The 27,239-nt window shown below is 44.5% G+C and overlaps 1 protein-coding gene across 1 annotated transcript in view; it reads left to right on the forward strand.

The window, feature by feature from the left end:
• Arhgap35 (Rho GTPase activating protein 35) overlaps positions 1–27,239 on the forward strand; it is a 182,227-nt gene that overhangs the window by 71,330 nt on the left and 83,658 nt on the right. The window contains exon 2 of the mRNA XM_045133246.1: positions 23,001–26,857. Coding sequence (XP_044989181.1) covers positions 23,177–26,857 — 3,681 coding nt within the window. The 5' untranslated portion in view covers positions 23,001–23,176. The remainder of the gene's footprint in view (positions 1–23,000; positions 26,858–27,239) is intronic.

Consider the following 27,239-nt stretch of genomic DNA (forward strand, 5'->3'; position numbering starts at 1 on the left):
GTTTGCTCTCAGAAGCCAGCTGTGGCTCCTAACAGAGTAAAGACCAGCTGCCGCAGCCTGCCAGTGCCCTCCACAGGCTTGCCCCCCACCTCTCCTGGGTGGAGCCTAGAGAGATGGATTCTGGGCTGGGTGTCTGGCTAACCAGCTGCTTCCTTTCTGTATTTCAGCATCACTCATCTGCACAGGCTTCCCGAGAGGAGTGTTTGGGGCAGTGATGACAGCTCTTTGTGACTCTGTCTTAGGCAGACTCTTAGGAATTAGACCATCAAATGAGCACTGAGGTTTTTGGAAAATCTTTTTTTAAAAAAATATTTATTTGCCAGCAGAGAGGCAGAGAGAATGGGCACACCAGGGCCTCCTGCCACTGCCAATGAACTTCAGATGCATGTACCACTTTGTGCATCTGGCGTTACAAGGATCTGGAGAATCAAATCCAGGTCATCAGGTTTTCAAGCAAAGGCCTTTAACCACTGAGCCATCTCTCCAGTCCTTTTTTATTTTTTTATTTTTTTTTGTTGTTGTTTTTGTTTTGTTTGTTTTTGGTTTTTCGAGGTAGGGTCTCACTCTAGCCCAGGCTGACCTGGAATTCACTATGTAGTCTCAGGGTGGCCTCAAACTCATGGCGATCCTCCTACCTCTGCCTCCCCAGTGCTGGGATTAAAGGTGTGCGCCACCACGCCCGGCTTGTTTTTTGTTTTTGGTTTTTTTGAGGTAGGGCCTCACTTACTGTAGCTCAAGCTGACTTGGAATTCACTATGTAGTTCCAGGCTGGCCTGGAACTCATAGCAATCCTACTACCTCTGCTGGGATTAAAGGCGTATGCTACCACACCCAGCCTCTGTCCCCCCCGCCCCAAGGTAGGGTCTCACTTTAGCCCAGGCTGACCTGGAATTCACTCTGTATTCTCAGGGTGGCCTCAAACTTATGGTGATCCTCCTACCTCTACCTCTAATACTACTTCTACCTCTTTTTTAAATTTTTATTTATTTATTTGAGAGTGACAGAGAAAGAAAGAATGGCAGATAGAGACAGAAAGAATGGCCACACCAGGGCCTCTAGCAACTGCAAACAAACTCCAAATGCATGCACTGCCTTGTGCATCTTTCTTATGTGGGTCCTGGGGAATCAAGCCTCGAACCGAGGTCCTTAGGCTTCACAGGCAAGTGCTTAACCGCTAATACAGCTCTCTAGCCCCCTATCTCTACGTCTTGAGTGTTGGGATTAAAGGCGTGTGCCACCATGCCCAGCTAATAGTGTGGGCTTTTACTGCATGTGTGTGCATATGCTGTGGAGCCAGAGGACAGCTCCAGGTGTCATTCCTCAATGTTGCAGGTGTCTTCTCGTCACTTACAACAAACTGAACCAGAAGCAGCAGATGGGAGGAAAGGGATTGCTTCAGTTTACAGCCTCAAGGGAAGGCTGACCGCGGGAAAGCATGGCAAGCTCAGGTCGCCGCTCGTCACATTTCATCCTGTCGCCTGGGTGGAAGTAGTCTTAAGTACTGAGCTTGGAACTGGGCTTTATTACTCTAAAGCCCACCCCCCAGTGACACACCTCCTCCAGCAAGACTACTGCCTAGATGGTCACCAACTGGAGACGAGTATTCAAAACATATGAGGCTAAGGGACATTTCACTCAAATTAACACACACAGGATTGCTGTTCATTTTTGAGACAGTGTAAGTCTGCACTGTGCTAATGGTCAGGTGGGCTGTGACTCAGCCTTACTGAAGTGTCTCCAAGTTTCATTTGCCTTAGTTGTGCATTACCATTGGTGTACAGTACTTGTACAGCTTACCCTAAGTCCTCCTTTGACATGGGTCTGAAAACGTGGGAATAAATAGACTCATTTGATCCCTACTTATGAGTGGGCTTCCAACACAATTCACCTCACTGTGTAAATTAGGCACCGAGTTGAGTTGTTCACTGCTTATGAATGGCAAGTGGACATTGTCCCTTCTCTTGGGATATCCACACACCTAGGCCCTGGGTCCACTGAGAGCTGTGCAGGCCCCCGTCCAGGCATCATTAGAACCCACAGTTCAGTCAGGGGAGAGCAGTGCCCTCCCCTCCCCCAGGATGCGTGGCCCTGTGTCGATGCTGTGAGCACCACTGTCCCCACATATTAACCAAGGTGCCACGGTTCCTCAGGATGTCCTCAGTCACAGGGACAGCTTCAGTGAACATGTCTTTGTGAGGTTGTAAAACCCCACGTGGAAATTCTGTCACCCAGAGGCTTGTGTCCCAGTTGAGGCCCTGCTGTGCGTGCTGTACATGCACTGGGCTGGGGCAGTGTGCTCGGTCCCCATGTCCAGTCACTCCTCTCAGAAGGTGGACTGCAAGCTTTGTTTAGCTATCCTAGGTAGGGGAGATGCGCTGTACAGTCAGGTGAAAGAGATAGCAGCGTTGATGAGTGGTAGAGCATCTGCCTAGCAGGTCCAAAACGTTGGGTTTCCTCCTGGTACCAGATGGAGAGCTGTTACATGAAGCCTGTTTAAACAATCTTCAGAGTCCTGTCAACCTTTACAGGCTTACATTCTCTCAGTCTAAGTGTAACCTCCTCTTGGCTTCACTGGTGGATCTGGATATGACAGTGCATTTTGGAAAATTTTCCTCACCACCTTTTATTTATTCACTTAGTTTTTGTTTGTTTGGGTTTTATTTTGGGTTTTTGAGACAGAGTCTCATTCTATAGCCCTGGCTGGTCTCAAACTCTCCCTGCCCTAGACTCCCAAGTGCTTGGGCTTAACAACCTTTTCACCACACCCAGCTCCTTTTATCTGCGTGTGTGTATATAAGGCTTTGGATCCCCGGAGGACAAGTGGGGGAATTTGAGCTAAGACATCCTAGTCTTTTTAGATTGAATTCACCCCACCGTGCTTGGGATAGAGCTGTCAGGCAGGTACTCGACCACTAGGTACTGGACTGTAGCCCTTTCCTTTGTCTTGGTTCCTTATCCTGATTCTTGCTAAATTTTATCTGTCTTCATCTGCTGTTGCTCTAGGCAATTTCAGGCCAGGATCTTCTTTATAATCTCTGCCTTTTGAGTTTAAAATATCTCTAAACTGAGGTAAGCATAGCATATTTTCATGGGACACCTTAGTGTCAGGGGACCACTTGGTCCACTATCTGTGATAATATTGTATTTAGACCTTTGCTCTCATGACTTTTTTTGTTTTGTTTTGAGGTATGGTCTCAGTGTAGCCCAGGTTGACCTGAAATTCACTTTGTAATCTCAGGGTGGCCTTGAACTCAACTAAAATCGTACCTCTGCCTCCTGAGTGTTGGGATTAAAGGTGAGTGCCACCACACATAGCTTCATGACTCGTAACCATCCTTTTCTTCCTATTTTCTCACTGGGCAGCCAGACGGGCAGGGAACTCAGCTCCCCAAGTGCTGGGGTTACATGTGTGCACCACCGTGCTCATGTTACTTTTCAGTGAGAGTAAATTTTTCTACCTTCCTGGGATGGATTCTTCCTTTTTTCACCACTCTTTTATTAATTTTCTTTCTTCCTCCCCCTCCCCCATGGTAGGGTCTCACTCTAGTCCAGGCTGACCTGAAATTCACTATATTGTCTCCGGATGGTCTTGAACTCTCAGGTGATCCTCCTACCTCTGCCTCCAGAGTGCTGGGATTAAAGGGGTGTACCACCACACCCAGCCTTTTATTAATTTTCTTGATGTTTTGTTTTTTTTTTAATTTTTTTTTAAAATTTATTTATTTGAGAGCGACAGACAGAGAGAGAAAGACAGATAGAGGGTGAGAGAGAGAATGGGCGCGCCAGGGCTTCCAGCCACTGCAAACGAACTCCAGACGCGTGTGCCCCCTTGTGCATCTGGCTAACGTGGGACCTGGGGAACCGAGCCTCGAACCGGGGTCCTTAGGCTTCACAGGCAAGCGCTTAACTGCTAAGCCATCTCTCCAGCCCTTCTTGATGTTTTTATTATCTCTTAGTGGCTCCCATCTAGTCTACTAGGCAAGCTGTTCCCTGGGGAGTAGCCCCAGAGTGTTGGGGGTCATATACAGGAATTTTCCATGGTATTGCACAGAAAGCTGTGGTCCTGCATCAGCCTCATGTGCTCCTCTATTTGGCAGCATTTAAAACCAATGCCAGGGCCCCAACCAGACCCTCTCATCCACTGCAGTCTGGCTCATCAGGAAGTTGCTAATGAGGTTACACCAAGTGGCCCTCCACACTGTCCTCTGCTTTTAGGCGTTTCTTGGCCTTCCCTTTCCTCACCCTAACCACCTTCCTGGTGACCAGAGGTCTTAGAGATACTTTCTGTTGTCTCTGTGTATAATTTTTCTCTTGAGACTGATTTGAGATTGGTGGCCAAACCCATGACTGGCTGAATGCTGAGGCTGAAGCAGGGTGTTCAGTGTAGCTAAAGCTGGCATTGAGCTTACTAGTAGCCCAGGCTAGCCTTGAATTCATGATTCTTCTGCTTGTGCTGCCAAAGTAATACTATCACAGGTGTGCACCACCCCACTCTGCTCGTCTACTCTGATTTTAACCACTACATAGAGCCATCAGGTGTTAAATAGTTTTGCTTTTTTCTTCGTAGTTTGATTCATTCTATATCCAGTGAACCAACTCTGTAGGAGTTGAATGACACTGGTTGCTTTTACTTTTACCATAGATCCAAACCATACCTCACTTAATCCTTTTTCTTCTCAGCGCACATTTCTGTGAGCCAGTGCCAGCCTACTAGATATCTCTCCCTCTCTCTCTCTCTCTCTCTCTCTCTCTCTCTCTCTCTCTTTGGTTTTTCAAGGTAGGGTCTCGCTGTAGCCCAAGCTGATCTGGAATTCACTATGGAGTCTCAGAGTGGCCTTGAACTCATGGTGATCCTCCTGCCTCTGCCTCCTAAGTGCTGGGATTAAAGATGTGCACCACCATGCCTGGTAATCTCTATTTAAAAAAAATATTTTATTTTTTATTTATTAGAGAAAATGGGTCCTCCAGGACCTTCAGCCACTGCACATCAACTTTAGATGCAGATACTTCTGCCTAATGTGGGTGTTGGGGAATCAAACTTGGATCCTTAGGCTATACAGGCAACCACCTTAACCACTTAGCCATCTCTCCAGCCCTCTATTTTTTTTCACATGCTTGCTGTTAGTTGTTTTATTTCTCTTTAAGTGTCATTTATACTTAGAATAGAATTTTATAACTTTCACAAACTGTAGTATTTTTGTTGTTCAAACCAGTAGGATTAATATTTGTCTGTCTTGTGTTTGCAGCTAAGCTGGGGAATGTAGCAGCTCAGGGGAAAGGAGCTGGACTTGGAGTTTCAGGTTCCTGTAACACCAGCTGCAGCCCTCTATTTTTAACTCAATTTTTTGTTTGTTTGTTTGTTTTTTGTTTATTCGAGGTAAGGTGTCAACAACCCAGGCTGCCTGAAATTCACTATATAGTCTCAGGGTGGAACTCAGGATGATCCCCCTACCTCTGCCTCCCTGTTGGCTTGTTGGTTTGTTTTTTATTTTTTGTTTATTTTTATTTATTTGAGAGCGACAGACAGAGAGAGAAAGAGGCACATAGAGAGAGAGAATGGGCGCGCCAGGTCCTCCAGCCACTGCAAATGAACACCAGACGCATTCACCCCCTTGTGCATCTGGGGAATCGAGCCTCGAACCGGGGTCCTTAGGCTTCACACGCAAACGTTTAACTGCTAAGCCATCTCTCCAGCCCAACTTGTTGGTTTTTTGTATGTATGTATATATTAGCCAAGAGGGTGGGGAGAGAAGATAGAGAATGGATATGGCAGGGACTTCAGCCATCTCTCCAGCCTTTTTAAAAAATTACTTTATTTACTTATTTACTTATTTGAGAGAGAGAAAGAGGCAGATAGGGAGAATAGGCACACCAGGGCCTTCAGCCACTGCAAACGAACTCCAGATGAATGGGCCACTTTGTGCTTCTGGTTTATGTGAGTACTGAGGAATTGAATCCAGGTCATCAGGCAAGCACCTTAACCCCTGAGCCATCTCTCTGTCCCTAGATCTCTATTTTGTTTGTTTGTGTTGAAATAGAGTAGCCCAGGGTTGCCTTGAACTCAGTATGTATCCAGTGAATTCAGTATATAACCAAGGATGACCTTGTTTTCCTAATCACCCTGCCTGTACTTCCCAGTGCTGAAATTACATGCATGAATCACCACACCCTGCTCAACAAATCCTGATGCTACAGGAATAAATGAACTCAGTTCTACCAGTGTACTGTCACAACTTGGTTCTGACACTGGAAGCCAAGGGCAGGGGTCCTTCCCCCAATTCAAGCAAGCAATGGACTCTGCAGCAAATGCCAGATTCAGTTCATCCCTGAAAAAACTGTCAGATCCCATAGGGTTAGTCAGGGTTTAGTCTCAAGATCTCTCCCCTACTTCTCATGCAAGTCCCGGTGTTTATTTTATGTGTGCTTCTGACTAGCTATAAATCAACGTTCCCACAACCTCTTCTTTAGGCTTAATTAATTTGCTACCAAGGTTTATGGAACATAGGGAAATACTGAAATGTTGACCTGTTTATTATGAGGAAAATTGCAAAATCTACAGTTGAAGAGGTCGTGTTTGTAGCTATCTAGAATCTAGGTGATTACCCAGCTTTGCTCTTAGTGTTTATGGGGGCTTCATTACAAAGTCATTACATAGTCAGTTGCTCTCTCCTTCCCAGGGGTACAGATCCTAATTTAATCCTTCCCTGATTTTCTCTATGGGCTGCCCCCATCCTAAAGCTACCTAGGATTTTGTAGCCATTAGCTGATTAGCATACAAAAAGACATGCATTATTAAGAAACCCAGAGAAATTTTGCTGCATCAGTGAGAACACTTTCTGAGCTTTGGTTTTGTCTTTTTTTATTTTTGGCTTGTACTTTGATCAGATAGTTTGACTAGAATTCTATAGCTAGATTGCGGCCCAGGATAAAGTTTAAGGAAGTACCTTTGCTAAAACCATATACCCTTCATTCATCATGGGAATCCGATTCCAGTCTCTGAATTACTTGGCTTAGAAATGTTGTTGCTTAAGTATTAGTTTGTAGAGTTTGGTATGCCTAAAAGCCTGAGACCTGTGTAAAGCTGGAAGAAAGGCTTGAATTTGTCCTGGGCTGGCTGAAATGGTAAGAGCAGTGTGGTTTGTTCTCCCACCCTTGAATCCAGCAGGCAGGAGGGCCATTTGCAAAACTTGTAAATGAAGTGTCAGGATCTTTCATAGAAGCTCTTCAAAAAATTAACCTTGGGCTGGATTATTTTCATACTAGATGTTAGAGTTACCAGTGTTTGAAGCCTTGTGACTCCTAGTGTTCTGTCTGGGCTCTCTGTAGTTTGCAGAGGATGGGCTGCAGCTGAGTGCTCGTGCCAGTGTCCAAGCTCATTTGTTTATGAGATTATGTGTTTCAAGAGCAGATGGCTAACACTTAACTCAGTTACTCTAAAGATCCAATGTCCCATTTCAGAGATTTCCTATACCTTAAGTCCAAGGTTCCCTGGCTGTGAGAATTCAGGCATTGGTAGCTTGTATTAGTGGCAGTTGTCAGCAGCAACATTCTCTTCCTTTGTAAATCTATGGTTTTCCACACAAACTGACACAGAATGTTGTCATTTGCAGTAGATTGCAATAATGTTTTTGTTGGGGGGTACCAGCAACCACTGTGGGATAATGAATACACGATTCATGTCTGGAGAGTTAATTTCTCTCTCTCTCTCTCTCTTTCCTTCCCTCCCTCTCTTTTCGAGGTAGGGTCTCACTCTAGCCTAGGCCGACCTGGAATTCACTATGTAGTCTCTGGGTGGTCTCGAACTCACCATGATCCTCCTACCTCTGCCTCCCAAGTGCTGGGATTAAAGGCGTGCACCACCATGCCCTGCTTTGGAGAGTTAATTTTTTTTAATTACATATTTGCATGTGTGAACGTACACATGCCATGATGTGTGTGTAGGTCAGAGGTCAACTTAAAATGAGTCTACTCCACTTAATTTGGACAGGATCTCTTGCAGATGAAATGCCAGACTGCAAGCCTTCAGTTTAGCTGACCCTCAACTTTCTCCTGGCTCCACCTCCCATTGTCATAGCTGTATTGGGGTTACAAATGCATGTGAGTGCTTGAAAATTGAGTCTTGGGCTTTGCAAGCAAGTACCTTTAACCCCTGAGCCACCTCCCCAGCCGCTGATTTTGGTCTCACCGTGGCTGACGTCAAACCTTAAGGGATCTTCCTACCCTCTACCACCTGTGTCCTGGAATCTAGGTATGCCTGTCATGTCTGACTACTTTTGCTTCCCTATACCCTTATGATTTTAAAGATTGACTGCTATGGCTTATAGCACAATAGACAAGCACCTTACCACTGAAATACCCTCCATGTCATTTTAATTTTTTTTCTCTTTCCTTTTCTTTCCCTCTCTTTCTCCATCTCCCTCTCTCTCTCTCTCTCTCTTTCTCTTTTTGAGGTAGGGTCTCACTGTAACCAAGCTATCCTGGAACTTACTTTGTAGTCACAGGCAGTGATCCTCTTATCTCTGCGTCCCAAATGCTGGGATTAAAGGTATATACCACCATGCCTGGTTTATTTTATTATTTTTTAATTAACTTTATTTATTTGCATGTGTACATGTGCCAGGGTATCTTTCCTCTGCAAACAAACACCAGATGCTTGAACCACTTTTAGTTATATGGGTGGTTTGGGAATTGAACCCAGGCTGGGAAGCTTTGAAAGCAAGCCCAGCCATCTCTCTAGCCCCCATCCATCCATCCACCCATCCATCCAGATAGCTAGCTAGCTAGTTAACTTTCTGTCTGTTGTTTTGAGACTGGGTCTCAGTTGTTCAAACATCGTCAAACTTTCTATCCTACTTCTCAAGTGCTGGGATCACAGTATGTGCCATGATGCCTGGTTAGTGTGCGCATCTTTACTTATGGCCTGCTTGGAAAGTATCTCTGGAAATCCCTCTCTGGTGCCTCTGTCTTGCATGGACAGGGAGAAGTTGCTTCCTACATAGATGCCTGCCTTTAGCGCCTCAGTCCCCCGAATCTCTTCATATCTACTTAACACAGACATTTCTCTTGGATCTCATGGTAATCCATGGCTTTGAAAACTACTCAGAAAATTAGGGTCATTGTGGTATTAAGGAGGTATGTTTAAGAGATGATTTTTTTTTTTTTTTGAGGTAGGGTCTCACTCTAGCCCAAGCTGACCTGTATTTCACTATGTAGTCCCAGGGTGGGCCTCCTACCTCTGCCTCCCTAGTGTGCAACCTGCGCAACCATGTCCTCCAAGAGATGCTCTTTGTGTCATGTTGCCTACATTGTGTTTCCATTTCTTTCCACTGTTGGGAGTAAGGAACATTGTGGTGGCAGTTATTTTGTTTGTTTGCTACTAAGCCCCATGAAAGAATTTCTGTATAGTGTTGGTTGGTGATATTTTTTGGTATATGATTGTGTTTTCAGAGATTGTTACATATTCTCATGTTTAGTGTATGTAATTTTTATTATGGATAGTAATAAGAATTCTGTGTCTTTTTTTTAGAACTATTTTTATGTATTTATTTGCAAGGAGAAAGAGATGAAATAGGCATGCCAGGGCCTCTAAACACTGCAAATGGACTCCAGAAGCGTGTGCTACTTTGTGCATCTGGCGTTACATGAGTACTAGGAAATTGAACTGGGTCAGTAGGCTTTGCAGGCAAGTACTCCAACCACTGAGCCATCTGTCCAGCCCAGTATTCTGTTTTATGAGAATTTCTGGGATCAGAGGTCAGGAGTGATTTCCTGCTATGAGGAGGCAGGGAGAACAGCTAAGCTAGAAGGGAGATGGACCTCCACGCACATCCTGATAGAGTTGTTGACATGTGAGCCCTGGCAGTCATAGTAACCTCCAATCACAGTGCCATTTCTGGTACTCTCTTGGGAACATGTACTGCTTCTTACTTTTTTTTTTTTTTTTGAGGTAGGGTCTCACTCTAGCCCAGACTGACCCGGAATTCGCTGTGTATTCTCAGAGTGGCCTTGAACCATGGCGATCGATCCTCCTACTTCTGCCTCCCGAGTGCTGAGATTAAAGGCATGTGCCACTACGCCGGGTCTGCTTCTTGCTCTTGACTATTTTGTAGTATTAAAAAAAGAAAATGGTCCCATTCGATCTTACAAGCACACAAACATTTGCATTTTGTTTTATTGCCATGTATGCTTGTGTCAAACATTTGGTTGGTTGGTTATTTATTAATTTATGGTTAGGTTTGCCTCCTTCCAAGTGCTAGGATTATAGGTGTTGATGGGTGGGAGTTAGTTTTAAAGGATACTGTTTTTTTATCTTCCCTCTGTTTTATGTACCTCCTTGTTTTTGTTTTTTAATATTTTGTTTGTTTATTTGCAAGCAGAGAAATACAGATAGATACAGAGAGTTAGTTAGTATGGGTGTGCCAGGACCTGTAGCCATTGCAAATTGAATTTCAGATGTAGGTGCCACTTTGTGCATCTGACTTACATGGGTACTAGGGAATCAAACTCGGGTCCTTAGGCTTTGCAGGCAAGTACATTAACTGCTAAGCCATCTCTCTAGCCCCCTCCTTGGTGTTTTTTTTTTTTTTTTTTTTTTTTTTTTTGAGGTAGGGTCTCACTCTAGCCCAGGCGGACCTGGAATTAACTCTGTAGTCTCAAGGTGGCCTCGAACTCACAGCGATCCTCCTACCTCTGCCTCCCGAGTGCTGGGATAAAGGCATGTGCCACCACGCCCGGCCCTCCTTGGTTTTTAAAAGGGCTAGTATTGGAAAAATTATTGGAATGTATATTAAGATTTCTCTGTTCTAGTCTTTTAGTTGCCCACTAGGAATACCATTTCACACACCAGACTTAAACCCTGCAGACATTGTAAGTTGTGGATATGCCTTGTCTTCTATTTTCTCTTTACTTTTGGCCTTCAGATAATTTAGTGACTCAGTTATTTTTCTGGATTTTTTTTTGTTGTTTTGTTTTTCAAGGTAGGGTCTTACTCTAGCCCAGGCTGACCTGGAATTCATTATAGAGTCTCAGGGTGGCCTTGAACTCACGGCAATCCTACCTCTGCCTCCTGAGTGCTGGGATTAAAGGTGTGCACCACCACGCCCGGCTCAGCTATTTTTCTGCTCCCTTCTTAGAAACATTGAATGTGTATGTGACCAAGCACTTAGTTATTTCCCTTAAACCAAGTGTTTCAGACATCTTCAGATTTATAGCAGTCTTTGTTTTACCAGTCCAGTTTAGGAACTAGTAAAACTACATTATCCGGACATCAAAGCTGAGGGTATACTTATGCCCAGGAATCTATTAGGTTTCTAACAGGCAGACCGTTACCAGGTGCCCAAATATTAACTATTTTTATGCCACCTAATTCTCATTTTAAATTTTTTGGTAGCTTTTTAATTGTCATCAGAATTCTAGATTTAAAATGTCAGTTCCAACTGGGCATGTGGCACATACCTGTGATGCCCAGCATTCTGGAGTTTGAGCAAGAGGATCTTGAGTTCAAGGATATCACAGGCTACATAGTGAGAAACTGTCTCAAAACAACATCAGAGCCGGGCATGGTGGTGCATGCCTTTAATCCCAGCACTCGAGAGGCAGAGGTAGGAGGATCACCATGAGTTCAAGGCCACCCTGAGCCTACATAGTGAAGTCCAGGTCAGCCTGGTCCAGAGTGAGACCCTACCTCGAAAAACAAAAACAAAAAACAAAACCATCAGACCTTTAATCCTAGTACTCGGGAGGCCAAGTAGGAGGATCTCTGTGAGTTTGAGGCCATCCTTATACTACATAGTAAATTCTAGGTCAGCCTGGGCTAGAGAAAATAATATTAAAATATATTCACCCCCCCCCAAAAAATAAAAGCTGGGCATGATGGTGCACACCTTTAATCCTAGCACTTGGAAGGCCGAGGTAGGAGGATGAAGTAGGAAGATTGCCACACTGAGACTACATGATGAATTTCATGTCAACCTGTATTAGACCAAGACCCCATCTTGAAAACTGCCCCCTAAAATAATCATGTATGTATTCATGTCAGTAAGATCTTGAAAATTAATTTATTTTTGCCTGTCCTTCTACAGGTAAATAAGACTATCTTGTCATTAAAAATTATAACTAAAGGATATTTCTTAGTTTCCTTTTTTTTTCTAGTAGTCTCCTCCTAGCCTCTTTTTTTAAATTATTTAAAAACTTTTTAATTTATATTTTTATTGACTGCTTCCATAATTGTAGACCCATGGTAATGTCCCCCCCCCCCACTTTCCCCTTTGAAACTCTACTCTTCATCATATCCCCTCCCCATCTCAATCAGTGTCTCTTTTATTCTGATGTCATGATCTTTTCCTCCTATTATGATGGTCTTGTGTAGGTAGTGTCAGGCACTGTGAGGTCATGGATATCCAGGCCATTTTGTGTCCGGAGGAGCACGTTGTTTTCACCACCTCTTCTGCATTAGACCCTGAGCCTTGGGAGGTGTGATAGAGATATTTCAATGCTGAGCACTCCTCTGTCACTTCTCAGCATCATAGTGCCTTCTGAGTCATTCCCAGGTCACTGCCATCTGAAAAGAGAAGCTTCTCTAACCAAAAGTGAGAGTAGCATTAATATATGGGTATGAACATTAAGAGAAGTGCTTACTGGGCAGTTTGGTGAGCATAGTATATACATTTAGCCAAACAGCTGCAGACGTTGCACCCCTAGGGATCATGACTACCTGTGTTGTAGGTTTTCAGTATGAGGGATGTATTCCCTCCCATGGAGTGGGCCTCCAGTCCAATTAGAGGACAGTTGGTTTCCCCCTTAACAGACATGACACTATTGCACCCATTGGCTCATTTGGCCTGGCTGGCCACATATAAAGCTTGTAGTATCCACTATTGAGTATCTCCACTGGTGATTTCTCTCTCCCCCATTGAACTGCACGCATCGTAGTTTTTTTTCAGCTGTCAGCTGGTCTACATGGAGGAGGTTTTCAGCTCAGTTCCAGCAGGATTTCTCAGTGACCTTGTAGCCCAATTGTATCGAGTCTTCAGCAATAGGGTCTTACCATCTATTCTTGGTGGGAAACCAAGAGCCTTGGCAATGGCCTGTAATGTTTTGGGGATATTAGTGACCTCCCTGGCCAACAGCTCACTGGAAGGTATCCCATCCCTGGCACTGAAAATTCTTTTTTTTTTTTTATTTTTTTATTTTTAAAACTTTTTTTTTTAATACTTTCTTTTTTTCAATTTATTTATTTGAGAGTGACAGACACAGAGAGAAAGACAGATAGAGGGAGAGAGAAAGAATGGGCACGCCAGGGCTTCCAGCCTCTGCAAACGAACTCCAGACACGTGCGCCCCCTTGTGCATCTGGCTAACATGGGACCTGGGGAATCGAGCCTCGAACCGGGGTCCTTAGGCTTCACAGGCAAGCACTTAACCGCTAAGCCATTTCTCCAGCCCTGAAAATTCTTTTATTTTGGTTTTTTGGGGTAGGGTCTCACTCTAGCTCAGGCTGATCTGGAATTCACTATGTAGCCTCAGGGTGGCCTCGAACTCATGGTGATCATGGTGATCCTCCTGCCTCTGCCTCTCGAGTACTGGGATTAAAGGCGGGCACCACCATGCCCAGCTGAAAATTTTCTAGTAACAATTTACCTCCTTAATCTCTTCTACTTATATATATATATACAATACCATTCTATTAAGTGGCCCCTCCATCCCTTTGCATTCCCTTTATATCTCCTTTTTAGCTTACTGGCCTCTGCTACTGAGTTATTCCTACTCACATAGAAGTCCAATCATTTGTAGCTAGGATCCACATAGGAGACAGAACATGTGACATTTGGCTTTCTAGACCTGGGTTACCTCAATAAGTATAATCCTTTCCTGATCAATCCATTTTTCCTGCAAATTTCATAACTTCATTTCTCTTTACTGCTGAGTAGAACTGCATCATGTAAATGTGCCACATCTTCATTATCCACTCATCAGTTGAGGGAGATCTAGACTGGTTCCATTTCCTAGCTGTAGTGAATATAGGGTGCTAACCTCTGCTTTTGAAAGGCAAAGGCCACTTTGTTCTCGTGTTCCTTCACTCTGAGATGTTCAGCAAGTTATGGGAAGCCCACCCCTCAGTTCTTCCTGTGCTCTCTGGGCCCAGCTCCCAGCCAGTGATAGCCATGATGTGGTTGGTACAGGGCGTCCCTCCTTCCCACCATCTACAGGTGTTCTCCATAGACAGTGTGCATTCATTTAAAAGGAAAAAAAAAATGGCAAGAGAGATGGCTTAGCCGTAAGGAGCGTACCTGCAAAGTCCAAGGACCCAGGATTGATTCCCCAGGACCCATGAAAGCCAGATGTGCAAGGTGGTGCATGCACCTGGAGGTTTTTTTTGTAGTGGCTGACAGTCCTAGCATGCCCATTCATTCTCTGTCTCCCTCCCTCCATCCCTTAAATAAATACTTAAAAAAATTAAAACAAAAGCCTAAGAGCTAAAATGGACTAAGGGGCTGGAGATAATGGCTTTGTGGTTAAGAAATTTGCCTGGCCGGGCATGGTGTCACACACCTTTAATCCCAGTACTCAGGAGGCAGAGGTAGAAGGATCATTGCAAGTTCAAGGACACCCTGAGACTACATAGTTAATTCCAGGTCAGCCTGGACTAGAGTGAAACCCTTCCTCGGGAAAAAAAAAAAAATAAATAAAATTTTAAAAACCTTGCCTGCAAAGCCAAAGGACCCAGATTTGATTTCCCAGTACCCATGTAAGCCAGATGCCCAAGGTGCATATGTGTCCGGAGTTCATGTGCAGTTGCTGGAGGCTGTGGTGCACCTATTCTCCTTCTTTCTCTCCCCCCCTCTGCCTCTTTCTCTCAAATAAATAAAAATAAAATACTAAAAAACATTTATAAATAAAATAACTAAACAAGGTATTGAATGCATAATGCATTTTAGTTTACCTCAAAATTGATCCAATATTTTTGTCTGTCTGTGTATCTATTTTTCGGTCAGGCATGTGTGTGCAAGTGTATATTGTGCACATGCCCAATGTGCACAAAGTGCAAAAGCCAGAGAATGAATAACCAGTGAACTCTGGTGATTATCCTGCTGGGCCTAATGATATTTCCAGCTATGCCCTTTATTCAAATTTTTTTATTTATTTATTTGCATACACATACACGGAGAATGGGCACACCAGAGCTTCCAGCTGCTTCAACTGAACTCCAAATGCATGTGTTACTTAACCACTGAGCCATCTCTCCAGCCTGTGTGCCCCTGCCTTTTTGTTGTTGTTGCTTGCTTGTTTTTCAAGTTAAGGCCTTCCTCTAGCTCAGGGTGGCCTCAGACTCACAGTGATCCTCCTACTTCTGCTTCCCAAGTGCTGGGACTAAAGGTGTGTGCCACCATACCCAGCTCCATTTGTTTAAAAGATAGGCAGATAGAGAATGGGTACAGCAGGGCCTCCAGCCACTGCAAACAAACTCCAGACAGATGTGCCATCTGCATCTGGCTTGGGTGGGACCTGGGGCATCGAACCTAAGTCCTTCGGCTTTGCAGGCTAGCACCTTAACCGCTAAGTCATCTCTCCAGCCTGCTTTCTTTCTTTTTTTCTTTCTTTTCTCCTCTTTCTCTTTCTTTTTTTCTTTCTTTCTTCTTTGAGGAGGGGTCTTGCTGTAGCCCAGGCTGACTTGGAATTCACTATGTAGTCTCAGTGTGGCCTCAAACTCATGGTGATCCTCCAACTTCTGCCTCCCAAGTGCTGGGATTAAAGGTGTGCGTCACCATACCCGGCTCCATTTTTTTTTTTCTAATGGGGGTGCTGGGAATTGAATTCAGGTCCTCAGACTTGCATATTAAGCACTCTTATCCACTGAACCATCCCACTATCCTCCCCCCTTTCCCCTGAGGTTTCTAGGAAAGGATAGGTTATTATACCCACTTTACAGAGGGAAAGTGAGTCACAGACAAGGGATGATTTGCCAGTGCATGTAGCAGTCACTTCAGGGAGAGCTGGTATTGCCAGGTGTCAAGATTGGTGAAGTGAGAGAACTTGAGACCCACCAGATCCTGTTAGGTGAGCACCCTTAACTTTCTTAAGCTACCTCAACAACACCTCTCCAACCCTGTCAAACCTAAGTTTTGTGAAACTTGAAACATATTATGTATACTGCAGACTCATGTGCAACACATTGATTTTTGTGTTGTTTGTTATTTCGAGGTAGGGTCTCACTCTAGCCCAGGCTGACCTGGAATTCACTCCGTATTGTCAGAGTGGCCTTGAACTCACAGTCATCCTTACCACATCCAGCTTTCCTGTTCAGGTATTTGAAAGGATTGGTTGTAAGCACACTTATGATAATTGATAACCATCTTAGGATATTGTTCATGTGTGAGTGAGTGAGTGATGTGGAGTTTGGGGATGGCTTTCTCTCTGACAGATGTCCACCCTGCCTATTTCTAATGAGGTCTGGTGTTGCCTTGCATCATATTTGGAGGCATTTGTTCATTACCCTTGAGGTTTCTGTTTTGAAATGAGTCTGGCACTTTTTACATCCTACATCTGTCTAGTCATGCTGTGTTTCTGTAGGTTTTTGTTTTGTTTCAAGGTAGGGTCTCACCCTAGCCCAGGTTGATCTGGAATTTACTGTGTAATCTCAGGGTAGCCTCAAACTCATGGCACTCCTTCTACCTTTGCTGGGATTAGTCATATGCCACCACACCCAGCCTTCTGTAGCTTTTGTTCTCTGGGTTGTCCATGGAAGATGATGTTTAGAAGAGGCCTGTGGCTTCTTGAGGTTACTGTCACAGTGAGAGCTGTGCCTCCCACCCATTCATTGCCACCTTTATCAGTCAGAATCAGGTGAGATATGATCACACCTGGGAGTTCTTACCTGGTTGTAGTTACCTTCTGTAGTTTCCATTTCTTTTTTTGTTTTTCAGGGAAGGGTCTCACTCTAGCCCAGGCTGACCTGGAATTCGTTATGTAGTCTCAGGGTGGCCTCAAACTCCAACTACCTCTGCCTCCCAAGTGCTAGGATTATAGACATATTCCACTACGCCGGGTTTTTAGTTACCTTCTTGTTGGGACAAAGCTCCTGACCAAAAGCATCTGTTGCATGTAAGTTTTTTTGTTTTGGCTTACAATCTGGAGGGGAAGTTTCATGATGGTAGGGGAAAGCATGGCATGAGCAGAAATTGGACATCACCTCCTTACCAACATCAGGTGGAACATCAGCAGAAGAATGAGCCAGTTAACACTGGCCAGGTAGAGCTAATAAACCGCAAGGTCTGCTCCCAGCAACAGGCCTCCTTCAGCAAAGCTCCACCTCCTAAATTACCACAAGCTGGGGACCAAGCATTCAGAGCACAGGAGTAAATGGACACTTGATTCAATCCATTCCACACCTGTAATTGCAGCTACTTAGAGGCTAGGGAGAGAGGAATTCCAGTTCAAGGCTTGCCTGTGAGGTATTCTCTCAAAATAAAATGTAAAAAGCTGAGCATGGTGTAGGTAGCCTATAATTATAGTATTCAGGAGGCAGAGACAGGAGGATCAAAGCCAGCCAAGGCTACATAGTGAAACACTGTTTTTAAAAACAAACAATAAAACCTACATAGTGAAATCCAGGTCAGGCAGGTTAGGCTAGAGTAAGACCCTACCATAGGGGAAAACACACACACACACACTCCCTCCCTCCCTCCCCCTCCCTCCCTCCCTCCCTCCCTCCCTCCCTCCCTCCCTCCCTCCCTCCCTCCCTCCCTCCCTCCCTCTCTCTCTCTCTCTCTCTCTCTCTCTCTCGCCAGGTATGGTGCCACATGCCTTTACTCTCAGGAGGCAAAGTTGTAGATCAAGACCCTACCTTGAACCACCAGCCCCCCCCCCCAAAAAAAGGTTATTTGATGGGCTGGAAAGATGGCTTAGCAGTTAAGGTGCTTGCCTGTGAAGCCAAAGGACCCATGTTTGACTCTCCAGATTCCATGTAAGCCAGACGCACAAAGGTGAAGCAAATGCAAGGTCGCATATGCCCACTAGGTGACTCAGTGGCTGAGGCCCTGGCACACCAATTCTCTCTTTCTCTCTAAAAACAAACAAAAATTAATAATAATAAAAAGGGTATGTGAGATGCTGGGGTGATAGTCCACTATGTAAACTACTTGGATCCCCAGTAGCCAGACACATGTAATCTTAGCATTGGGGAGGTGGAGACAGCTGGAGTCCCAAGAATCCGTGGGGCAGGCTGGCCGGATGGTTTATCACCCAAGCTTGTCCTCTGGCCTACGTGTATATGTGCACATGTGTATACGTGTGAACACCATACATACATAACACATAAATGTACTAGAGAGAGATCTAAAAGCAAGACTAGCTATGTGCCTAACACCCACCAGTGAAGGGCTGGGGGCATGGCTCAGCATTAGATCTAGGCTCCACCAATTAGAGAATGAAGGCATGGCTCAGCTATACAGAGCTTGCATGCACAAGGTCCTGGGTTCTACCCACAGTATCACAAACAAAAACAAAACAAAAAATCAGGTGTGCTGATTTGATTTCCAAACATTTCTATGAGGACCCACAAAACTATGAAGGTTGTGGAAATGATACATTCCTACCACCAGATGTAAATGAGATTCAAGGGCTGGAGAGATGATTTAGGGGTTAAGGCACTTACCTGCAAAGCCAGGATCTATGTAAGCCAGATGCACAAGGGAGCATAGTCATCTGGATATCCCTTTGCAGTGACTGAAGGCCCTGATGGCACCCATTCTCCACTCTATCAAATAAAAGAAATTTAAAAGATAAAATGAGATTCAAAAGCAAAATTGTTTTGCTTGTTTATTTTAAATAATCCTCTTTGCCTCAGAACTCTGTTCATTTGCCAGTCACACAGTAACACTTCAGTATGTGAGTAAATGAGGAGCCAGAGGACTATCTATGCATGTTGAGGCAATAAAAGACTATTCTACTTGCCCAGCATGCATGGTGATATAGCCTTTAGTCCCAGCAGAGGTAGGAGGATCACCATGAGTTGAAGGCCACACTGAGACATAGTGAATTCCAGGTCAGCCTGGGCCAGTGTGAAACCCTACCTCAAAAAACCAACAAAACAAAATTAAAATTAAAAAATAATAAATTTTTTAAAAAGGAGCTGAGTGTGGTGGCACACACCTTAATCCCAGCATTTGGGAGGCAGAGATAGGAGGATTACCATGAATTCAAGGCCAATTTGAGATTACATAGTGAATTCCACGTCAGCCTGGGCCAGAGTGAGACCCTACCTCAAAGAAACCAAAAAATTATTACAGCTGAAAAGTTGCTAAAGGCTGTATGACACCATGATAACAGTTTGTTACTTAAACTGTTAAAACTTGGATCCCTTAAACAAAAACAAAATTTGGGGACTGAGGAGATGGCTCAGTGGTCAAAGGCACTTGTTTATAGTGCTTGAAGGCCTAGGTTCCATTCCCTCCTATACCCACATAAAGCCAGATTCACAAGGTGGCGCATGCATCTGGAGTGTGTTTACAGTGGCTGAAGGCCCTGGTGCCCGTTTTCTCTCTCTTTCATCTGCCTCTTCCCCTCTCTCAAATAAATTAAATTTAAAAATTAATGAAGATTATAAGTTAAATAAATAAAGTTGGGTGTGGTAGCATACACCTTTAATCCCAGCACGAGCGAGGCAGAAGTAGGAGGTTCGAGGCCACCTTGAGACTACATAGTGAATTTCAGGTGGGCCTAGGCTAGAGTAAGACCCTACCTCAAACAACAGCAACAAAAAACTTTGGATCCTTTAAATTGCCACCTTTCAACCACATTTGTGCTTCCTCATGGCCCTGGGGAAGGAATCTATATTATTCAAAGTGTTTCGTCAGTCTAGTCCACACCTCTCCTCTCCTTCTCCTTCTCCTTCTCCTCCTCCTTCTCCTTCTCTTCTTTTCCTCCCCTCCCCTCCCCTCCCTTCTCTCCTCTTTCTTCTCTCCATACCCTCTTTACTAGCTGGCTTTTGTTCTGGGTAGGAAACAGTCCTATATATTCTACTCCCTTTGACTGAAGGCCGAATGCTTCTAGGAATCACCTGACACACTGCTGGCGGGTTTGGGGAGGAAGTTCTGAAAAGTCTTAAAAAACTGGGTTTCAGAACCCTTGAATGTGCTTTGTACTCACTGCAGTATTTGGACATAGCACATAACTTGTCCTCACAGTTTCACGTTCTTATCAGACACTGTCCCATATTCATACTCAAGATGTTTTCTTTAATTTGGAAATAATTGCAAACTTAAAGGAAGCCCCAACAATGAAAATAGCTCACAGGAATGTCTTACTTAACCCAGATTCACCTGCTACATTTTATTATTCTTTGTTCATAATATAAATGGTGGGTTTTTGTTTGCTTGTTTGTTTGTTTTTTCCGAGGTAGAGTCTCATTCTAGGGGAGGCTGACCTAGAATTCAATATGTTGTCTCAGGCTGGCCTTGAAATCACAGTGAACCTCCTAAATGTCCCCTCCCCCACTACTTACATATGTTTTAGACTTGTTCCCCATAATATTTCAATCTGAACTGTTTAAAAATGAAGCTAGGGCTGGAGGGATGGCTTAGTGGTTAAGGTGCTTGCTTGTAAAGCCAAAAGGACTCAGGTTAAATTCCTCAGGACCCACATACGCATGTGTCTAGTTTGTTTGCAATGGCTAGAGGCCCTGGTGTGCCCATTCTCTCTCTGTCTCTCTGCCTCTTTCTCTTTCGCTCTCTCAAATAAGTAAAATTCAATTAAAAAACATGAAGCTTGGGCTGGAGAGATGGCTTAGCGGTTAAGCGCTTGCCTATGAAGCCTAAGGACCCCGGTTCAAGGCTCGGTTCCCCAGGTCCCACGTTAGCCAGATGCACAAGGGGGCGCACGCGTCTGGAGTTCGTTTGCAGAGGCTGGAAGCCCTGGCGTGCCCATTCTTTCTGTCACCCTCTATCTGTCTTTCTGTGTCTGTTGCTCTCAAATAAATAAATAAATAAATAAATAAATTTTAAAAAATATTAAAAAAAAAACATGAAGCTTGCCCAAAAAAGGGGGTTCATGGAGAGATGGCTTAGCAGTTAAGGCATTTGCCTGCAAAGCCTAAAGATCCTGGTTTGATTCTCCAGGACCCACGTAAACCAGATGCACACATCTGGAGTTTGTTTGCAGTGGCTAGAGGCCCTGGTGCGCCCATCCCCCCCGTCTCTGCCTCTTGCTCTCTTAAATAAATAAATAAAATAAATAAATAAAGCATATTAAGAAAACAAATATACCATGCTAACTATTATTAGTATACAATTCAATGTGCAGTCATCACCACTGCCCATTTCTGTAACTATTTTCATACTTTACTGTGGTAATGCAGTGCCCCATTCTCTCCTTAACTTTGCCTTTGGCATCCAGCATCCCACTTTCTGTCTCTGACTATTCATATATGTGGATTCATATGATCTTCATTTTTTTTGGTAACTGGTTTATTTTATTCCTTTTTAAAGTATTTTAACTTAATTTTATTATTTATTTGAGAGAGGAAGAGAGAGAAAGAATGGGCACGCCAGGGCCTTAAGCCACTGTAAATGAACTCCAGATGTATGCACCACCTTGTACATCTAGCTTATGTGGGTCCTAGGGAATTGAACCTAGGTCCTTTGGATTTGCAGGCAAGTTCCTTAACAGCTAAGCTATCTCCAGCCCTTAGTCTTTTTTTTTTTTTTTTAAGCTTTGAGGTAGGGTCTTGCTGACCTGGAATTTACCGTGTAGTTTCAGGGTGGTCTCAGACTCACAACAATCCTCCTAATTCTGTCTCCTGAGTGCTGGCATTAAAGGCCTGTGCCACCATGCCCAGCTGTATTTTATTGCCATTATTATTACTTATCTTTGTTTGGGGGGGGTCAAGGTAGGGTTTCATTGTAGCCCAGGCTAATGTAGAATTCACTGTGTAATCTCAGGGTGGCCTCAAACTTCTGGCAATCCTCTTTCCTCTGCCTCCCAAGTACTGGGATTAAAGGTGTGCACCACCACACCTGGCCAAGTTTGTATGTTTTAACTGATTTTGTTTTGGAAGCTCAAGCACTGTGTTTGTACATGCTAGGCATGCCCTCTTCCCCTGGCATTAGGTAAAGATCCACCTGTATTCTTTGGAATATGGTGTCCTTTCTTCACTGAATGGTCTCAGCACCCTTGTTAAGGGAAAGGGCTCCTAAGACCCCACTCATCTCAGCGTGGCTAATGGCAGCAAGTAGTTGCTGGGAGAGGAAATATTGTGGTCTTCAATGGTGGAGCCACTGATAGTATACCTGCACTCCAGTACATAACTTCCCACCCATTCTCATGCAGACAACCCTGATTTAACTCAGTGGGTCCAAAAGGGTCGGGGGGAGACAAGGCATGAAAATAGGATGAGAATTAATTGGAAAGAAGGGTTTTAGTGGGAGGGGAAGAGAATAAAATCAAAATATATTAGATACATGTATGACAGCATCAAAAATTAAAGTCATTTAGCTGGCCATGGTCACTCACACCTGTAATTCTAGCAACTTGGGAGGCTGAGACATGAGATTCACCATGAGTTTAAGGCCTTCCTGTATTAGTGTAGACCATACGTCTTTGAAGAAATATAAAAGTCAGCCTTAATCATGTATATCCTCACCTAGTTAGCATAAGACCTAGCATGTTAGGATATATAGAGATATATGTCTCTATATGTATGTGCATATATGGGTATATATGGCTGGGGAGATGGTTTAGTTGTTAAAGGCACTTGCTTGCAAAACCTGCTGGCCCAAGTTTGACTCTAGTTAGCTGCATAAAATCAGATGTACACAGGCGTATGCGTCTGAAGTTCTTCTACAATAGCAAGAGGCTCTGGTGTGTCCCTCACTTTCTTTTGTCTCTGCTTATAAGTTAAATACAATAAAAATAAATCAAATACATATTATAGTTCAGTGGGTACAATTGAGTTCTACAGTTCTCATGCTGATTTTTTTTTTTTCTGTCTTTGCCCTCTCCATCTAGGTAGAATGTTGGCAATTTGGCAATGAGAAGTGGTAAAAACTGACATCGTACTGGTGGTATACAAACACACACTATGGGACCTGGCCCTTTCCATGCTTAAGTAGCCAGCCTTCTACTCCACTGGAGAACACTCATCTGATCTTGAAAGTGGCTGAGTGTGGCAGGATGTGTCGACGATGATGATGGCAAGAAAGCAAGATGTCCGCATTCCCACCTACAACATCAGCGTGGTGGGATTGTCTGGGACTGAGAAGGAGAAAGGCCAGTGCGGCATTGGGAAGTCTTGTCTGTGCAACCGCTTTGTGCGCCCAAGTGCTGATGAGTTCCACCTGGACCATACCTCTGTCCTCAGCACCAGTGACTTTGGTGGACGAGTGGTCAATAATGACCACTTTCTCTACTGGGGAGAAGTTAGCCGCTCCCTGGAGGACTGTGTGGAATGTAAGATGCACATTGTGGAGCAGACTGAATTTATTGATGATCAGACTTTCCAGCCTCATCGAAGCACGGCTCTGCAGCCCTACATCAAGAGAGCTGCTGCCACTAAGCTTGCATCTGCTGAAAAACTCATGTACTTTTGCACTGACCAGCTGGGGCTGGAACAGGACTTTGAGCAGAAACAAATGCCTGATGGGAAGCTGCTGGTTGATGGCTTCCTTTTGGGCATTGATGTTAGCAGGGGTATGAATAGAAACTTTGATGACCAGCTCAAGTTTGTATCCAATCTCTACAATCAGCTTGCAAAAACAAAAAAGCCCATAGTGGTAGTCCTGACTAAGTGTGATGAGGGCGTTGAGCGGTACATTAGAGATGCACATACTTTTGCCTTAAGCAAAAAGAACCTCCAGGTTGTCGAGACCTCAGCGAGATCCAATGTAAACGTGGACTTGGCTTTCAGCACCTTAGTGCAACTCATTGATAAGAGTCGGGGAAAAACGAAAATCATTCCTTACTTTGAAGCTCTCAAGCAGCAGAGTCAGCAGATCGCCACGGCAAAAGACAAATATGAGTGGCTGGTGAGCCGTATTGTGAAAAACCACAATGAGAACTGGCTGAGTATCAGCCGAAAGATGCAGGTATCCCCAGAGTATCAGGACTATGTCTACCTGGAAGGGACTCAGAAAGCCAAGAAGCTATTCCTGCAGCACATCCACCGCCTCAAGAATGAGCATATTGAGCGCAGAAGAAAGTTGTACCTGGCAGCCCTGCCGCTGGCCTTTGAAGCCCTCATACCCAACCTGGATGAGATAGATCATCTAAGCTGCATGAAAGCCAAAAAACTCCTAGAGACCAAGCCAGAATTTTTGAAGTGGTTTGTTGTGCTTGAAGAGACACCATGGGATGCTACCAGCCACATTGACAACATGGAAAATGAGCGGATTCCCTTTGACTTGATGGATACTGCCCCTGCTGAGCAGCTGTATGAGACCCACTTAGAAAAGTTGAGGAATGAGAGGAAGAGAGCTGAGATGCGAAGGGCATTCAAAGAAAATCTGGAGACTTCTCCTTTCATAACTCCTGGGAAGCCTTGGGAGGAGGCCCGCAGTTTTATTATGAATGAAGATTTCTACCAGTGGCTGGAAGAATCGGTATACATGGAAATCTATGGCAAGCACCAAAAGCAAATTATAGATAGAGCAAAGGAAGAGTTTCAGGAGTTACTTCTGGAATATTCAGAATTGTTTTATGAGCTAGAGCTGGATGCCAAGCCTAGCAAGGAGAAGATGGGTGTCATTCAGGATGTTCTAGGTGAAGAACAGCGATTTAAAGCATTACAAAAGCTCCAAGCGGAGCGGGATGCCCTCATTTTGAAGCACATTCATTTTGTGTACCACCCCACAAAGGAGACATGCCCCAGCTGCCCAGCTTGTGTGGATGCTAAGATTGAGCACTTGATTAGCTCTCGGTTCATCAGGCCCTCTGACCGAAATCAGAAGAATTCACTCTCTGACCCCAATATTGATAGGATCAATTTAGTTATCTTGGGCAAAGATGGCCTTGCCCGAGAGTTGGCCAATGAAATTCGAGCTCTTTGTACAAATGATGACAAGTATGTGATAGATGGTAAAATGTATGAGCTTTCCCTGAGGCCAATAGAGGGGAATGTCAGACTTCCTGTGAATTCCTTCCAGACACCGACCTTTCAGCCCCATGGCTGCCTCTGCCTGTATAATTCAAAGGAGTCACTGTCCTATGTGGTGGAGAGTATAGAGAAGAGCAGAGAGTCCACGTTAGGCAGGCGGGATAATCACTTAGTCCACCTTCCCCTGACCTTAATTCTAGTTAACAAGCGAGGAGATACAAGTGGAGAGACCCTGCACAGCTTAATACAACAAGGACAGCAGATTGCTAGCAAACTTCAGTGCGTCTTTCTAGACCCTGCATCTGCTGGCATTGGTTATGGACGCAACATTAATGAGAAGCAAATCAGTCAAGTTTTGAAGGGACTCCTGGACTCTAAGCGTAACTTAAACCTGGTTAGTTCTACTGCTAGCATCAAAGATTTGGCTGATGTGGACCTCCGAATTGTCATGTGTCTGATGTGTGGTGATCCCTTTAGTGCAGACGACATACTGTCTCCTGTCTTGCAGTCCCAAACCTGTAAGTCTTCTCACTGTGGAAGCAACAACTCTGTTTTACTTGAACTTCCAATTGGACTACACAAGAAGCGCATTGAACTGTCTGTCCTTTCATACCATTCCTCATTTAGCATCCGAAAGAGCCGCTTGGTTCATGGGTACATTGTTTTTTATTCAGCCAAACGTAAGGCCTCCTTGGCAATGTTACGTGCCTTTCTTTGTGAAGTGCAGGATATTATCCCCATCCAGCTTGTTGCACTCACTGATGGCACTATCGATGTCCTGGACAATGACTTAAGTCGGGAGCAACTGACAGAGGGGGAGGAGATTGCGCAAGAAATCGATGGGAGGTTCACAAGCATCCCCTGTAGCCAACCCCAGCATAAACTTGAACTCTTTCACCCATTTTTTAAAGATGTGGTAGAGAAAAAGAACATAATTGAGGCCACTCATATGTATGACAATGTTGCTGAGGCCTGCAGCACTACTGAGGAGGTGTTCAACTCCCCCCGGGCCGGGTCACCACTCTGTAACTCGAACCTGCAAGACTCAGAAGAGGACATCGAGCCTCCATCATACAGCTTGTTTCGGGAAGACACGTCACTGCCCTCACTGTCCAAAGACCATTCCAAGCTTTCTATGGAACTGGAGGGAAACGACGGGCTATCTTTCATCATGAGCAGTTTCGAGAGTAAACTAAACAACAAAGTACCTCCACCAGTCAAACCAAAGCCTCCTGTTCATTTTGACATCGCGAAGGACCTGTCTTACCTAGAGCAAGGCCATAGGGATGGGCAGAGGAAGTCTATGTCCTCTAGCCCCTGGCTGCCCCAGGATGGCTTTGATCCTTCTGACTATGCAGAGCCCATGGATGCTGTGGTCAAGCCAAGGAATGAAGAAGAAAACATATACTCAGTGCCCCATGACAGCACCCAGGGCAAGATTATCACCATCCGGAATATCAACAAAGCCCAGTCAAATGGCAGTGGCAATGGTTCCGACAGTGAGATGGATACAAGTTCTCTGGAGCGAGGTCGCAAGGTGTCCATTGTGAGCAAGCCTGTGCTGTACAGGACGAGATGCACCCGGCTGGGGCGGTTTGCCAGTTACCGCACCAGCTTCAGTGTGGGCAGTGATGATGAGCTGGGGCCCATCCGGAAGAAAGAGGAGGACCAGGCATCCCAGGGCTATAAAGGGGACAACACTGTCATTCCATATGAAACAGATGAGGACCCGCGGAGGAGGAATATTCTTCGCAGTCTAAGGAGGAATACTAAGGTAAAACACTGGGTGAGGATGAGTCAGAGTAGGTGTTTGCTCAGCATCTCTGTGGGAGTTGATTGATGATGGCTTTTCAAGAGCAAATTGTTTGAAAAAAAAAAATTAATCTGTGTGTGTGATAGAGTGCACATACTCACAAGCATGCAGTTATTCTTTGGCCCAACATTAACTAGTCAGCAGTTTGCCATGGAGCTACCAGTGGTAGGTCTCGTGTAGTTAGGGTCTTAGAAAGGTAGCCTGAGATGTATAGTCTAAAACAATAACAAGTGACCAAGCCAGTGTCAGTGTGTGCTTCCTTCACTTAAACACAGGAATGCAAAATTGTACTCCTTAATCTTTTATCACTATATATACCATCTCTCCATCTATTACTTGATTC

Source organism: Jaculus jaculus, chromosome 14 (assembly GCF_020740685.1).
Source record: "Jaculus jaculus isolate mJacJac1 chromosome 14, mJacJac1.mat.Y.cur, whole genome shotgun sequence".
NCBI lineage: Eukaryota > Metazoa > Chordata > Mammalia > Rodentia > Dipodidae > Jaculus > Jaculus jaculus.